Source organism: Leucoraja erinacea, chromosome 13, assembly GCF_028641065.1.
Source record: "Leucoraja erinacea ecotype New England chromosome 13, Leri_hhj_1, whole genome shotgun sequence".
Classification (NCBI taxonomy): domain Eukaryota; kingdom Metazoa; phylum Chordata; class Chondrichthyes; order Rajiformes; family Rajidae; genus Leucoraja; species Leucoraja erinaceus.
In genome coordinates, this window is record NC_073389.1 from 4228437 (window position 1) to 4246716 (window position 18280).

Consider the following 18280-nt stretch of genomic DNA (forward strand, 5'->3'; position numbering starts at 1 on the left):
TAAGTGCCTTAATGCAGACAGAAGCAATATTGTTAAAGTTATATTTCTAATATAACTGAGCAACTCAATTATCAAGAATACTTATCACTGTGTATCTGGTTTCATAATAAATTAGAAAAATAGGATTTAGTTTGCATATATATTTTTAAATTAAAGGGGTAGGAATAAATTAACACCTTAAAGCTCAATATCCAATGTACAGCAGATCAGACCAGCAGCCACTGGCTCAAAAACCAGGCAGCATCACCTATATGTGCAATCACCCAAACCAAATCTTCATTAAAAGTTTAAATTTAAGAAGTTCTGTTATCACGTCTTGACTGGAAAGGATTTGAAAAGTTGTGCTTAGAGTTGCCACCTGTTAGTTTAGAATGGTTTGTTTTCTGGTTCCTTTGTTAGCGTTCCCGATACAAATAGACAGTCCCAGTCCCACCTATATACAGACAGATGATTTATCTACATGTGTATGAACCAGTTTCCTAAGTGAAGGGGATTGAGGCGTTTGATGTGATAGAAGCAGTTTCACTATCTACACATATTTGTTCAAATACAAAAAAAAGATGAGAATCAGAAATTCATAAACTTAAAAAAAGTCAAATATCCATAAAACCTAATTAATTTCTAGCTTGGGAAAGATAACCACAGTAGATATGAAACCCACATTTTGTCTTTTCAAATATAACGGCATTTCACCATCTTTAATTTCCAACTAAATTATTTTTCCAACTTCAATACTATTTACCATAAACATTAGCTATATAATTATTCCCATTCAACAAGATATTGATTTTTAAACTAAATTCCACAAATAGATATTTAATTAGCGATATATGACAACAAAAATGTAACGGTCAGTGAAAACAAAGTCACTAACTGCTTCAGTGTTAATGCTGATCTCGAAGCACTGATGTTACATCAGTAATTATTCAGTGTAGAATCCCAAAAGAATAAATAATTTTTCCAAAAGTCTTAATTTTTTTTTTTTTTTGCAAAATAATTTTCCAAAATCATCAGTAGTAGATTAAAGTCCCCCCAATCATTGAGATTCAATTCAGTGGTTCCAGTTAATGTTATGCAAGTGAGTTGCAGGACGCAATATACAATTTTTTAAGATAACTGAGATCGGACGATGGGTAGCCACATATTCATGCGTTTTGTTGAGGAAAAGTGCCCACACTAAACAGAATATTTAGGACCAGAAAGAAGAAAACACCAAATGACATCAAATAACTACATTTGTCAAAGTGTAAAATTTAATATCCTGACAGTTTAGTCCTTACAATTTCCCAAAGGTTCAACTTTTTTCTCAAGTTCATCTTGAGCCAGAAATGATACTGTACATTGTAAGTTAATATGGTTATACCAGTACACAGCAATATGCAAACCGATGCTTAACAATAATGCCTCACTGTTGCAACGTGTCAATGTACAATATAATGAAATGTGCATTCACACTAGGTCATGTTGGAATTACTTTATACACAACAAAATGTCGCATTCATATTTTTAACCTCGTGATTTTAAATTTCCTCATTGCTACTCTTCAAAAATGTCATGCTATTCATGAAATAAATACCAGCAAATGTTGCACAACGAATGCAAGTTAAACCAAAAGTGATGCGTTAGTAATACAAGATAAACCATCTTGTGATGTTACAGTTCTGGATCTCAGTGAAGATTCGTTTTTAATTAAAGAAGGCATTTGTCAGAACGTTGATGAACACAACTCATTAAGATAACTGGGGCAAAATGGCTGCAAGATTTTCCTTTCATATCCACACTCTTTTTCTTTACTTAAAAAACTGCTTACACCAAACTTTTTCCTCAATCATTTTAATGTGGTTATTGTCAAAATAGCTAATAGCTTTAGATTAGGCATTACTGCTGGGTTTGCATATACGATGGCGAAGATTAATATTTAATTAAAAGGCTGCTACCTGTCAACTATTACTGATGCTTGCTGATTGACACCATCGGACAAATCAATGGGAAGGCTATGCTTTCACATTACAATAGATTTAGAAATAATAATGTTTTAATCACCCTGCAGTAACTTCCCAATACATTATAAAAAACTAAACCTGTTACTTGCTATTGAAAATAATACACAAAGTGCTCGAGTATCCATGTAGATGGGTGACGTTTCAGATTGGGACCCTTTGTCGGACCAGTTTACAAAAGTTTGCTTTAGTAAATCAGCGTCTGCAGTTTCTTGTTTCTCCATTTTACTGCTAATTTCTAGTATTGTGTCAGTTCTGCAAATTATTAATTAGTGGTCCCAGTGTTTCTGGCGACCTGTATTTCTGTGTTATCATTCTGTGAAAAATGTTTTTCTTCCAAGAGTATTTTAACAAAAAGAGTGAATGATTAAAATGATTGGAGATACATTTTAGCTCTGTGGTTGGCTTGATAATAAAGGAATGGGAGGTAACAAATCCAATCATTTAGAGCACAAACATTTTAAGATAATAGTATTCATCTATTATTAAAAATTCAGTCAATTTATGGTGAAATCAACGTTAACTGCCCTCTGAGATGTTAAAAAAAACTCAATTGAAGGACAGTTTGGGATGGATATTTATTACCTGCCAAAAGAATAAAAACCATCTGAAAGTAAAAAGATTTCTAAACTATCAGAATATTTCTCAAACAGAGCATTAATACTGGTTGAATTAAAATTTTCCCCAAAATATGATAAGACTGGAAAAATGTATGAAATCTATCAATATGACTGTTCCGACTCAAATTTAAAATTTTAAGCATTTAGTTTGTATATCATAATTTATTTTGAAAAGGCAACCAGACTCAGAATTAGGGGCTATTACGTTGTTATATAAAACCGATACAAGTAGGTTTGGTAATGGGAAGTAATAAGAGATTTAAAAAACATTTGCCTCGTAAGTTAATTTCCATGAATGCCTTGTCATTCAGTTCTCATAATGTTTCTTAATTAGTTAAAGGATTTACCAATTTATCTTCAAGAGTAAAAAGGTTATAAATGCCTAAATTAAGCAGACTGCAAATACCTGGAATTTATTGAATTTGGCCAGTTTTCCTGGGTGATCCTGTGCCAACATTGAAGGATTCTTAAAAAATGGATGGATTTCTTTGGAATCTATGCTGGCACTTTAATTAGATGTAATAATAGTTGCAAGTATCAATTGCAATTCATCAAGATTAAACATTTCCAATCAAAGGTATTGATTTGGGCTATTTGTACAAGTTTTAAGCCATGCATCCAGAAGAACATCACAGATGGTGTACGTATTACCAAGTGGTACGATGGGCTTATTCAGAAATATACAGACTGTAGCAACTGCAAATGTTACGTAATTATAAGAGATTTGTAACATGTATTGTTCAACTATACAATTGATATTTCTGGGGAAACCAGAATGCAAAAATGTAATTGTCCTTCGTGAAACACTGATTTTTGCAATATTCCACAATCTCATAATTAGTAATGTTTTCACATTTTTTTCCTAAACCTTATTAACATTTCTGGAAAAAAGGCTATTTTGATAAAAGTGAGAAATAGTCTGACGAATACATTTTTAACCCCAAATGTTTATGCATTTTGCAATACATCCCAAATCTCTTTCAAGGACCATTCAAACATGTTAATTGACTTTATAGTTATAGACTTGCATTGTTGCATGTTTAGTTCATTCATTAGGTGAACTGAATTTTGCCCCAAACACACCCTTTTAAAACAAACAAACATGGGCAGTTTGAAGTATTGGATGCAATAAACTTAAAGTCAACAAATTCTCAACACTCAGATGGTGTCACTAACATGTGCTACTTTTGTTTGCAACATTTGCACTGGTAAAAGGTTTGACAGTTTTAATCATCTTATTAGATGTTTATACATAGAGACTTTCTGTGTATATGTGGACACACTCAACTGCAGTACTGCATTAAGGTGCACTGGATGCAGGGACGTCCGCAGGTTACCTGTGCTGCCATCTTATTGTACAGGAAATACAACATGCACATGTGCGAATCGTTCAAAGCCGCTGAGAACCATGTGATCACACTTGCCGAGTTGTTACACATCTTCGCTCAGACATAATGATCAAATCATGAAATTTACTAACACATAACAGTATTCCTTTTGATCATTAACAGAATTTGTACATAGAATCAATGTAAAAGACCACCAAAAATTATATCTACATATCTTTTTTGGCCAGTATTAATTCGCACAATTCGCTATTAAACAATATCATATGCGACTGGATAGAATCATCAGGTGCATTCCTCTGGAATGTATACATCAACAAAGTGATCAGTCAAATGACTGAATCATAAATTAAGTTGGACTCTATCTAGTAGGCGTCTACTGAACAATATACATGACAACTAACAGTGTAACTTCTCTGAAGGAGACTCACTGCCCGTGGAGTCCAAAGGGTGGGAAGGAAAGGAGCAAAGCTAGTACCAAGAGGCTGGAACGAACAAGATTCATTCTGCTATTTACTAGGATTTTATTTTCAATACACGTCAACAGTAGGCACATATAACCATATCTTATATTATTCCAATTGGAAATTTTGGGAAACCCACGTCTTTTTTACATATAAAAACACCAAATTATTTTGTGAACAAGCTGTATTTTGTTTAAACCGATTTAACTTTCAAAGATATTACGTAGTTATACATTTTTTTTAATATAGAAAGGAATACCGCCTATTGAAAATCTTCTTTAAAAACCTTCCAATAAATAACACATCTAAAGAATATAAGCCTGCGGACGTCCAAAATTGGATAATATGTACAGTTTTAAAACTATGAACAACTAGGCAGTGAAAAACAGTTATGTTCTCACACACAAAAACACACCCAAAACATACAAAAATACTATATCTTAAACTACCAAGAAAGACAATTTATCATCTCATGCCATGACTTATAGAGCAATACACGGAAACAAACAAGGATTTGACAACCAAAAAAAAAAACAATTTTATCCCAGAAATATACCAAAATATACATCTAAGCTTTGGAATGACTGAGGTTAGACCTGCTGGGTAATTGCATTTAATACACAATTCTAAGGTTGCAAAGAAGAAACAAATCTTTGGTATCTGCATTAGGCGCATGTTAATATTTGTATTTTGCTTTGGGATAGAGCTTGCATGATCCTTCAACCCCCTCAAAAAAATCTCCATAACATAAAAAAATTCCTTCTCTACACAAAAAAAAGTAGAGTGTCTATCTAGCACAAGGTTGAGGAATACAATGCATAGTTGCACAGTGGTATTAATGAAAAGGAGATGAAACCTTTATACACAAGCTACATCTTTTTCAGTCTTTATTTTTCTTTCACAAAATCAATTGGCAGCATCCAGCTAGTTACAGTCAGTTCTGAAGAGCACCTCAATGTGTATAAATCCAAATTACCCAGCCCACAGGGATAAATGCCCCTCAGAAGAGCTAATCCTACCACAGGAGTCTCCAGTCTTTTCACCAATCAAATAGCACATGGCGCTCCACTTTCAGCAGTCCTCTACTGCTTTGGTAGAAAGAATGAAGCTGATTTCTTTAATTTATGCAATTCTTTAGTTACTGTAAGCAATTCACACTTTAGAAATAAGATTAGTATAGGACTGAAGACATTAAAAAATTTAGTTCATACAATCATTAATAAAGTCTTTGGTTTTATCAGCACAATGTAAGGTTGCTGTCATGTAACAAAAGCACTAAGCATGGCAGGAAAGACCATCACCGTCATTTACATTCAGAGTGATCACTATTCATCAGGGTAGTTTTTTTTTTCAACGATGGGCAACAGTACCCTTACCTGATCTGATAGAAGATTGTCAAAACTGAACAGCCTTTTGATATACAACCAGTATTTGCCCACTTGCACTCTCCTATGCAATTGCCTACTTGCACTTGGCTAACGCTGGAGGGACAAAGCTGAGGAGAAGAATCGTCACTAAATGAATCGTCACTAAATGACAACGGTATCGAATAATCAAAGAAAACATATTGTAGCTTCCAGTAAACACAAATGCACCAAGTCTGGATCTACACATGGTAATCAAGTGCAAACTATATATTTGTATTTATGTGGGGCTTTGGAGATGTATAATAGAAGCTTTGTTATCAATGATCAAAGAGTCAAAGTTAAACAATTTATGCTTAACAGAAAATTTCAGCAAGCTAAATCAAACCACCATTTTCACTTCTTCAGATCAAATTGTGTCCCGAACCCCAGAGGTGGGTTCAACTTGCTAAATATTGGGTTAACATTTAATGGGATCCATTGTTTCAAGTGATGATCCACCTTAACATCTCACCAGTTTAGCTGGTTGAGAGTGGCAAGCAAGCCAATGACTTGCCCAAGCTGTCATGGAAACAACTCCGAACACAGTGCATTGGCTGTGAAGGCGATAGTTTACAGCACAGATGAGAGAAGGTTCAGCAGTTTTAGTTAAAATTTCAGTGGAGAAAGGGGCAAAGACATCAATGGCCAGGCTACAAAGCTAAGGGACAGCAAAATGATCAATTTTACTTACCCTGTCAATTGTGACTGTTGTTGCTCACTTGTCATGCTAGTGCTGATTGATACATGTACAGAAAATGTTTTTAGAAGTATCATCAGTGGCAGGTTCAGCCACTCTGAGGGACTAGGGGAGAGGAGATTAGGAGTGGTGGGGATATTAAAGTGAGTTACTCAGTCACGAGTTAGAAATGAGGTATACAACTGCTCCTGTACCTAGGATAAACGGTGACACTAGCATTTAAGCAACTGAGGAAGAAAATGAAATAATTTACATTTTGGGGACCTATATTTAAACTCCAGTAACACATCACTGGATTTGGTGTACATTTCCTCTTGCTAATTCCTGCAGCAAACACGTAAATAAGGTTTTTTTCACCCTACTGAAAAATAAAGCAATTTCAAAGTCCACTACTAAAGTTGTAACAATCCCATGTGTGATTCAGGAATTTATAGCTTTTCCAAGTCCATAGACTAATATGGGAACTGAGATTATAATATTAATAACTGCTGACTGGACTGTACAGCAATATTTAAAAAATGCATTCCATTACACATCAAAATATGGTGGAATGCCACTACATCTTGTTACTCAGCATCACATTTTTTTTCCTCAGATAATTCATCTCAACAGTTCTTTAACAATTGCTCTGGTGCAATGTTAACACAACAATAAAACAATGACTGATAACTTCTGTTACAGCTCAAGAGTCCTAGATTTACAGAAAAGTTAGCTTGATTGTCCTATGGTAAAAATTAAGCTTTTATGCATTGTGAGTTGACTTTAAGCAAAGGTCACTGGAAGTTAGCTGTGCACATCTGTCTGGTATTCTAATACATCAGGGAAATACATCTGACATCATTTCATTTTCTTCCTCAGAATTCCTTCATTTACTAATGTGCTATACAACCTAATCCATACTTTTGTTCCAAGTGCTCTGATATAACTGAAATGGACATATCAAGACTGTTCTTTACATCATTTTCCAAGACTGTGGAGCTCTTTACATAACCAATCACTGAAATGAGAATCAATTCTACTACCTTCATATCTTCAGGTAACATTCTCATGAACCTTCAGAATCAGAATTCTTAATTTGCTTTATTGCTACTTTAATTCATCTTAAATTTTTAATATTTAATAACTGAACAACTAGACTGGTTTTCCTACCCTACTCATTGACTCGTAGCACAGACCTTAGCACTATTAATGGAGTTATCAATTAAGAGCGTACAAATTTATTCTGCTTTCTTTGAGATTTTCTTGGTGGAAAACAGGAGGGGGAAGAAAAGGAACGGAGTTTAAAGGCACCACTCCTGATAGCAATCATCAAAGAATCATCACTTGCCCAAATAAAATATTCGCCTAAATGTTATTAATTACATTGAAGAGTTTGATCAATTATAAATTGTGGTTCCATTCTAAGCGAAGGGAATGTTTAAATTAGAGACAAACAGTGATGTTTGTTTCAAGCCCTAGCACATGAAAAAGAGGAAGAAACTCAACAAAAGGAAAGACTAAGTGATAACAGAACCATTGTAGCATTTCAAGCTGTAAATCGGACATTTCTTTCCTCAGAGGGCATGTCAAAGAAAGCATCCTAAAGCTAAATAGCCTCCTTAAATCTGAGTCAGCATCAATGTTTTCATTGGGCATTTCACACAGATAATGTAGAAATGGCTAATATATTTTAAAGCTTATGTGGGATGAGCAAGAGGTTTTGGAATTTTTTGATTTGAAAGCCGGAATCCAGAAAAAGAAGTGTTTGCAAAATTGTCTGGATGCTGTAGTTCATGAATATCGTACTCCCAAGTTGCATCTTTTGATATATATTTCTTCTAAAAAAATCATGTCCTAGCACTCTAATGTGAACATCAGATCACCGGAATGAAAATGTTTCTCAGCTACACAGAAGGGAGCAAAGACCAATCCAGCACAAAGTCTGCGTATTGCTCCCTCTCACTGAGAGATATGGAAGATTCATTGAAAATACAGTAGTATTTTTGCCATTTTGAAGGATTATTTTAAGTTAATAGATTAAAAAGTAAATACTCTTGGACAGGCTAGCTGAGCTCCAACTTTTTTTGTTCATCTCAATTCTGCAGAATACAATGACTAAGTGATTTGCTATCTGTTATTTAAACATGATGACACTTGAAACATGGCAAAGATAACTGCTTAAGAAGAACGTGTTTGATGGAAAAAACTATCTATTTTGATACTGCAGTTTTACTGTGTGGTAATGCCCATATATATAGTACCAATGGGTACTATATTCAATTCCTAAAGCAAAATGCCGAGTGAATGTCAACACTGATCAATGTTCATACACATGTATCAATAACTGACTATTGCTGCATGTGCTGACACTAAAATAGTATTTGTTATACAGGCTCCAAGGTTCTTGCTTGACAACACTGCAACCACCTCTGAGAAGTACTGTCTCGTTTAGCAATAATTCTAAATAATGATATGAAACATGCTGAGGAATATACCCCATGTTAGACAATCTTTCAGAAGGTAGCATTGCAGGTGAATATTTAAGGGTGTGCAATATAATGCATTCAAAATTCAGTGATTCCATGCTGTCAAGATGCAAATGATAATATTGAAAATGTGGACTCTTACAGGGAGCAAAAGACGACTGGCCAGATTCAAAACAATAACATCAAAATGTGATGTGACATTTTCACACCTATTTGTGATGTACCGCAAAACATTTGAGATGAGCCTGCCAACAGCAGAACAATTGAGAATTGTGAATATGATTTTCAGATTGTAAAGCTAAGATGCATTATATTTGTAATTATCGACCAACATATTTGTACAAGTTAGGATAAAATGCCTCTTCAGAAACCAGTCAAATGTATGGAATTTTTCCAACTAATCTCACCTATGAAAAATATTGCACACCCTTAATATTAGTTTTCTCAGAACAGTTAAATCATGCCTCAGATGTTAGAAATCAACTTCTGAATCAAACAGATTTCAGACACCTATGTTGACACAGGTCAGCCTGACCCATGAGTGAAATAAGGAAATGTATGCAAATTCTCACCCTCAACTGTCTGCAGGCATGAGAGCAAGGATAGTCAAAGTGTTCTCTAAAGCACAAATCAGATGCCAGGAGCCAACCATAGCCACACATCTATACAACTACTCTTTGATCAGTCAAGCGGGTGCAAGGAGCAGGATATATTTTTTGGTCTAGATTGAATTGTTTAGCATTGCTATCATCAACAATAATAAAAAGTTAAAAACTTGCTCAACTATTCAAATGACAAACACTATCTCCAATATACAACACAGATAAAACATTCTTTTTTTTCCTTTTTGTTTAGAAAACGCCTTTCACATAGCGGAACCCTTTCCCATCCCCTGACATTGTTAATCTAATACCTCTCTGACCAAAGGCCAGTGGAAAATGAGCACTTTGATGCTGCTTAAACACGTACAATACAAATTTCAACTAGTTTAAAAACCATGAGATGAGGCATGCTAAAACTTAGGCCACAATTTAATTGAGTAGCAAAAGGCGGCGTTTGCTTTGGCAATCAGAATCACAAACTGATTTCTTTTGTTAATTATCAAGGTTAACTTTTAAAGAACAAAACCAAATCCATAAATATTTCTAAAGCACAGAACATCATCCAAAAACTAATACTAGTCTCTAAATCTACAATCATATCCCTCAGGAATAGTTTTTTGTGTTTGCAAAGCAAGCCTGTAATTGCTAAGCGATGCTGAGGTATTTATTTTTTCATAGAAGGATTGCAATGATGGGCAGTGTTGCTCACATTCTACTTATATGGTGCAAAGTATGTCTTATTTCCCGACGATAATGTTTGCACAAATATCTTAAAGCCATCTTTTTACTGGATTTTTAAAAGGTCATTATATAGTGGGTAATATTAGTAATGAATTCTCATGGAATTTCTCCTATCCCCCAAGTTATGTCACTTAAAAGACAGCATGTACAATACTTGACTTTAATTTTGGAGCTCTATCATGTACACAAGAACCATTCAGTGCCTGGCAACTTTCACACAAGACAACTGCAACTGTATGCCATGGCAGCTCCTCAGACTACACAGCGACAATTAGAATAGACCAGTGGAATATCAGTTTCCTTCTTTCCGATCAGGTGGAGCTCCCAAATGTAGTGGTCACTGTATTGTACCATGATACACCTCCCAACAACAATCAAAAACCTCACTATTTCAGCAGCATTTTAAAACATCTAGAACGGATACAGATTTGGTCATTAGCAAAATAGGGAGAGGGGAATAATTGCTTTTAAAAAAAATCATTAGAATAATCTTTACAAGGGAATTTGTTATCCATCAAACATTTAAGGGCTTTGGATAGTAGGTGAGTGGAACCAAGTAGAAAGGCCCATCAAAGACCATGGAGGCTGTGTGTCCCCATAGGTTCCACAAATTCAATAAAGTATTCCATATTTTGTGCTTGTGAGACAATGTAAATAAAGTAATATGGGTCATGTATATTTAACAATAAAACAGTGTGCATCTGCAGAACGTGGAGTGGTGCGATATAAATGAAGTGAATTAGTGCCACAAATCAGGTCAGTTTGCAGTCAATTTAAATCAGATGTTTTGGTTAAGGAAGGGGAAAAGAAAAGATACAGAGATTGTACACCTCTACAGATGAAAAATATCAATCTGTAGCAATGATGTTGCCATTGTTACTGTTAGGAGTGAATGGCCTTGATCTCAACTAAACAGTGCTTATGAACACATGAGGCCTGTACGATTAGAGCCCTCACTTCAATGTGGTCAGTTTCTAAAACCAGGATACAGTGAACAGCTTAAACAACTATTGCATGAACTATGATTTGGTTGCTGTCGTGATTATTTGTGCTGTTGTTTTGTTCTAAAACATAAACGTTGATTTTTGACACACATTGGTTGTAGCCCCAGATAAGAGTATATGAAAGTTAGACAACGTGATGTCAAACTAAAGGTATACAGTTTCTGAGGCAACAAATAATGCCAACTTCATTCCAAAGACAGTTCAATTGCAATAAATCACAATAGATTAACCGAAAATCTAATTTTGGAGGCCTTTCACAGAGTTATTAGATATTAATTGATCAAGCCACCAAAAATGTGATCATGCTCATGAAATAGAACAAACCAAATCACCATGTCTATGACTCAATCTAATGTTTAAAATGAGGCATGTGTTCAATGTACATCAAAATTATTTGGCTTCTCGAAGTGTACATATACACATTAAAATTACGTTTGAAGTTAAATAATTGTAGACCAATGTCAAAATCTGAACTTAATTCAGATTGATAATTTGGAATTTGGGGAAAAAAAAACAGCTATTAGTCTTAGTAACGATGAACATCATCAGATTGTTATCTGGTCACTAACCTCCATCAGGGAAGGAACTCTGCCATGGACTATATGCTGGCCTGGACTATATGCAACTACACAGCCTCACAGAGCTCACTCAGAAATTCCCTCTGAAACGGCTTGCCAAGACACTCAGCTGCTGATTGCCTATGACCTACTTGCAAAGAAACAAACAGTTGGCCAATAAATACTATCCTTCACAGCAATGCCAGTTCCATAAGAAAGTGAATAAGGAACATCAAAAACATGAAATTTAAATTTGCTGAACACCTATACATATTGATGTCAACTTCTGTCATTAAAAGTAAGGTCGTGCATCTTCAATGAAAATTTTGCAGGTACAGCAATCAAGTGTTAGCTCAACTGCCCAAGAAGGGTGATTTATTTGTTTATTTTTATCTTTATTATTATTATTATTATTATTATTATCTTTATTCGATTACAAAAAAAGATAACAAATTAATGTGTTAATCCTTCTGAAGTACATTGGCTATAACATTATTCTTCCACCTGGTTAAGGAATTTTACTTGGATTTGAAAAATTAATTATTTAACATAAAAAATGTAGATCTTTTTATTTGAAAGAAAATCCTATAGCAAATTACAGAATGCAGCATTTCCAAATATTTTATAATTTATCATCCTCATCTTATCGTAGTTAGCAACTTACTTTTAAATATTTATCAAAGTGAAAGAAATAAAATTCTATCCAACTGGATAAAATTAATTAGTGTATTGTCTAGAATATAGCCTACTTTTGAATTAATTGGTTTCCAAATAAATTACTTATTTTAGCTGGTAACTTTTATTTTTCATGTACTTTCAATTTGAGAAATTTGTTAACACATCCGACAGATGTCCATTTAATGCACATAAAGCATCAGAGGCTGCAATGTTGGTGCAGATGATGCAGATGTTCCTCAATTTACGCAGGAACCAAAATCATACCTGAAAGTGGAGTCACACGTAAATAGGGTGGTCAAGGCGGCTTTCGGTACATTGGCCTTCATCAATCAGGGGATTGAGAATAGAAGCTGGGACGTTATGTGAGGCTGCATTTGGAGTATTGTGTTCAGTTTTGGTCGACTTGCTATAGGAAGGATGTTGTTAAGATAGAACGAGTGTAGAGAAGGACCCAACGTGCCGGAGTAACAGTGGGTCAGGTAGCATCTTTGGAGAACATGAATAGGTGACGTTTTGGGTGATCAGACTGAAGTGAGCAGAGAAGATTTACGAGGATCTTGCCAGCACTTGAGCGCCTGAGCTACACGGAGAGGTTGGGCAGGCTAAGACTTTATTCCTTGGGGCACAGGAGGCTGAGAAGTAATCTTAAACGGGTATATAAGATCATGAGGGGAATACATGGGGTGTATGCACAGAGTCTTTTACCCAGATTATGGAGTTCAAGAACCAGAGGACAAAGTTTTAATGTTTGAGCGGGGAAAGGTTTAATAGGAATGCGAGGGCAACTGTTTTCACGGAGGGTGGTGGGTCCATGGAACAAGCTGTGGTGGAGGCAGGTACTACAACCACATTTAAAAGACATTTGGATAGTTAGGATAGGAAAGCTTTAGAGGGATAAGGGCCAAACATGGGCACGTGCAGATGGGACATTTCATCAGTGTGGGTAATTTGGGCCAAAGGCCCGATTTCAATTTGATGATTCTATGATTGCTTTATCTTCAAACTGCATTCCCCAAATTCATCAGGATTTTCTTGGCAAGAAACCAATCAATGATATGCTGATAATATGAAGTAAAATGAAAACCCTTTGAGGAGAACAACAAAATTAAGAGTTTTTTCTCCAACCATTTTTTGATTGTCTTATCCAGAGGCAAGAAAAAGTTTGAAACTTCTAACCCAGCTGGATTCAAACCTTAAATGCAAACTGAGGTTCAACAGAAGCAGCGATAGGAGAATTTCTCAATCCATGCATCACTAACTCTGTCAACTTCCGGCACACGTTTCATTCTGCACCTAGTCTGAAGAAGGGTCTCAACCCAAAACGTCACCCATTCCTTCTGTCCAGAGATGCTGCCTGTCCCACTGAGTTACTCCAGCTTTTTTTGTCTATCTTCAGTTTAAACCAGCATCTGCAGTTCCTTCTTACTCATTCTGCACTTAGAACTGAAATATTAGATATGTCTAATTTTTTCCATCAACAATTTAAAAAAAATATTTGCTATTTTTCTTGGAGTAAATTTATTTAAACGATATCAGCATTATCGTACCTTAATGAGGGACATTTTAAATTCTTTATCTGTCAAACTAAAAGTTATACACTTCTATTTACTGGATCAATTAATTAATTGTTATGTACCCTACTGATTTACTTAGCTTCCAATTAAAATTACAACTATTAATGGTGCAATAAAAGTTACTCAGAAGCTGCAAAAACCATCAGTCCTTTTAATCAAAGTCTACTTAAAACAACATACCTCTGCCAAAAATATAGCAAAAATAGCTTGAATAATACCAATACAAACTGGCAGTTAAAACTAGCCCAGCAAACTTATTTTCTATATGCACCATTTAAGTTAAACATGGCCAATGTGCAATCAAGGCTTGAGCTATGCTGCCTCATGATATGGAGTACAGGTCATCACACCTCACTTGTAACTGAACACACAGCATCAGATTTGATGGGAATTTTATTTTCCCACTGCACGGCATGTTATTATGGAATAGGACTATTTGGCATTAAGCACTATTTCATTTTTAAGTATGAAAAGTGTGACCGGTCTTTGAAAAAAAAAACGTTCATTGCATAGTTTGTATTTTTGATGTACCATTCACTCTTTCCAGGCACAAGACAGGATGTACGTTTTTGCATTTGTTTGTATGTATTGGAGATATTGGATGAATTGCATATCGTGGGCATGCAAACCACAAAGAGATTGGAAGAAATGGCATCTGTGCCATAGAAGGAGGAAAGGATTATTAGGTCAGATTTAGGTATGTGCTCCAAACAATTCCCACTGGTCCAAAGCCTATAACCTACTTTAAGGACAGCAACGATATTGGATTTACAACTCCAGTCAGGATAGCAGGTCAATGAGGATACAAGTATTGCAGTAGTACAATCTTGAGGACACCAGTATCATTTATCACAAGATCTATTCTGCACATTTTAACGCTCTTAGAAATTGCACGTCCTGAAACGCAACTTCCATCATACAACACTAGTCTCTGTTTAACCATCCAGTAAATTTGATTTGCCCAATGAAAACTGGTTGCTCCAAACTCTTGACAAAATGGTTACAACTCTGCAACATAAAGTCTGTGTTTAAAGATCCCTTTACCTGAAAAATGTCAGTAAAAAGAAGATAGTAACTACCTGTTAAATAGTGGCAATTAAATTACTGATGCCTATTAACTGCACTCATGCAAACAATGTCATTGGTACAGCAGCTAGGTAAAATTGACTTTGGTTCAAGCTTCAATAGCTGTCCATATTTGGTAGGCAGCTATATTCATTTTTGCAGTTTGGTAACATACTACCACCGACACTGCAATCTTTATGTCTTGAAAAGGAGATAAATGTAGTTACTGCCAGGAAACAGAAATGGTGCCTCTCGTTCTTTGAAAATAATGAAGAAACTCATTTAGCTGCATTCAGTTATTGTTACCAGTATAAAGAACAGTGCTAACCATGCAAATGCCAAAATTAGTTGAAGTACCCAGCTGGTTTAAGTAAATTTACACCGAGTTAGTGCAGCGGTTTGGGCAAACAACATATCAACAGTGCAGCGGGAATCTACGTGAACACTCACTTGATTCAAAACTAATACCGATGTAAGAATCAGTCATGTGTTATTCAGGGGGAAAAAATGCTTCTTGAACGAAGAAACTTATTCCCCTACAGTTATTTCCAGTGGGCTATGTAACGAGTAAATTATTGTTCATTAGCCAAAAGAGAGAGGCTGCAGTACTTAGTTATTCACTCTCTTCCTAACAAGAGCTGCAGGAAATCAGAGGCACCATTTTTGCTCCATGTGAACGGCAACATTTTACTCCAGTCCTTTAATTTTTGGTTTCAATACGCTTACAGCAATGGTTCAAGCCATACTGTGCATACTGTAAGCCTCTGGTCTCGTAGCAAACCTATTCCCTATTACTGTGAAACAAACTCCAAACTGAGGCAACACGAGATATGTTATCAAGCTCTACAGGGGAGATATTATCTAGTTTCCATAAATAAAACCATTTTTAGAAACTAGGTCATGAACTTTCCCCGTTGGAGATCCTTTTCATGGCTGGCCTGGTTTGGATTGTAGTTTGCTCATCTCTACCATATCCCATGATGGTTCCAACTAGCTTTAGTATCTGAGCAAAGACAGAAGCATTACAAGATACTTCTCATCCACTGACTTTCACAATTCAGCCAAATGGATCAATATCTCCGACGATATGACATGAGCTAACATGCCCAGTCATTAGAGTTAGGTAGGGCAGACAAACTCAAGGAATTTTAAAAACAATCAATGTTTTTAAAACTGCCAGTTCATGAACTTTTGTCTCAATGCATCTATCTTTGAATCTTTCCTACAAAAATAACCAACAGTAAACCACTTTATACAAACGGTGCATAAATCTACAGTGTACCCGACAAGGAACAACTTTTTTTTTTAAGAAAGGAAACCATTTCAAGAGACATTAGCTGAACCAAATAAAAAAAAACGTAACGTAATTCTTTTAACGGTATACACAAGGAAAAAAAGATGCACAAGCATCCCAAGAACAGGCCTGCCTAAACTGTACCACGTAAAGAAACCCATGCTATTTATACATGATATAAACACCTTTATGAAACAAAGAGGCCTGTACAACAGACCTAATTAAAATAAACACACAATTAAAAAGAACTAATAAAATAGATACCAAGAGGAGACAGGACCCTTGCCTATGCATTGTTAATGACTCCTATATTGTTACGACCGTCTGAAACGATAAATATTCACGTGTATCCTTTTTGGTAAAAGTCTTTTTTTTTTGTCATTGGTGACACAATCCTGAAAAACAAGCAAGTTAAAAAAATGAGGCAAACATCAGTTTTGCTTTTGCAGGAAGCAGCCGACTACACGTCCCATCACTGGATGAAATAATCCAGTCTGGGGATTACGTTTCATTGAGCCTTGGTGGTGTTGGTGGCCCCGCCTGCCGAGGTCACAGTGAACGAAGAGTTCTGGCTGGAATCTGCTGTCATTGAGGCCATCTGAAGACTGGGTGCATGTCCAGTTGTCCCGGCAGCAGATATCAGGCTTACGGCTGGGTTGCTGGTGAGTAAGGAGAGGTTCTGTGGGTTCAAAATAAGAGGGCCCGTAATGATGTTGTGAGCGCCCCCTGCACTCGCTGCATTTGCAAACAAGAGATTCCCACTGGCATCGAGGGATGTTATAGGAAGTGTCCCACTAGATGCAAGCGCTAGAACAAAAGGAGAAACAAGACAAGATTTAAATCAAAACTATTTGTGCACATTTACAGAGCAACAATTAAATAAAATGGTATTCACAGTGCTTATAAATATACCTCTTAACAAAAATCAAAATATCTGAATGCTAAAATAAAGATAAATTGATGGAATGCATAAGCTAATGAGAATGTTAATGGTGCATTGTGCTTCTTTCACAAGTATATCTGCCTTGTATAGAGAGACCAATGCACAGTAATCACGGCCTTATCAGGGCCCATCTAATGCAGTAAGACACCTTCACCTTTGCATGCAAAACCTCCAATAATAAAGTCTAGGATACATTTTGTCTTATTAAAAGTACCTGAACTCCAACTTTAACTCATTCATGTACAAAGACATGCAGGTCTCTCGACACCAATACCTTTCAATCACTCACCACTCATAAAATAACCAGCCTTTATTTTTCTACCATCTGGCACACCATTTACATCTCTCTCACATCCACTCTGTGCCCATGATTTGTATCAAAGGTAGACACAAAGTGCTGGAGTAACTCAGCAATCAGGCAGCATCACTGGAGAAAAAGGATAGGTGACATTTCGGGTCAGGACCCTTCTTCAGACTGAAAGTTGGGAAGAAGGCGAAGAGCTGGAGGCGAGGAAAGGTCGGGACCAATCAGGGGGGGCAAATGTAAACCTTATGCAGGACATTGCCCTATTTGGTCCTGCACCTCTTTCTCCCCTCCCCTCCTCCCTCTCCCTACCGCACATTCAGTCTAAAGAAGAGATCCAACCAGAAAGTCACCCATCCTTCTTCTCCAGAGATGCTGCCTGAATGTTGAGTTACTCCAGCAGTTTGTGTCTATCTTTGCAATTCTTTGTTTCTACATTTCCAGATGGGTATCATCAGCTTTATCATTCACTTTTGACAAAGATTTCACACTTCCACGGTGGCGGAGCGATAGAGTTGCT

At 36.0% G+C, this 18280-nt stretch overlaps 1 protein-coding gene across 3 annotated transcripts in view; it reads right to left on the reverse strand.

Moving 5' to 3' along the window:
- Positions 1–1231: 1231 nt before the first annotated feature.
- pou2f1b (POU class 2 homeobox 1b) overlaps positions 1232–18280 on the reverse strand; it is a 121907-nt gene continuing 104858 nt past the window's right edge. For all 3 annotated transcript variants that reach the window (XM_055644315.1, XM_055644314.1, XM_055644313.1), the window contains one exon: positions 1232–17320. In XM_055644315.1, coding sequence (XP_055500290.1) covers positions 17022–17320 — 299 coding nt within the window. In that variant the 3' untranslated portion in view covers positions 1232–17021. The remainder of the gene's footprint in view (positions 17321–18280) is intronic.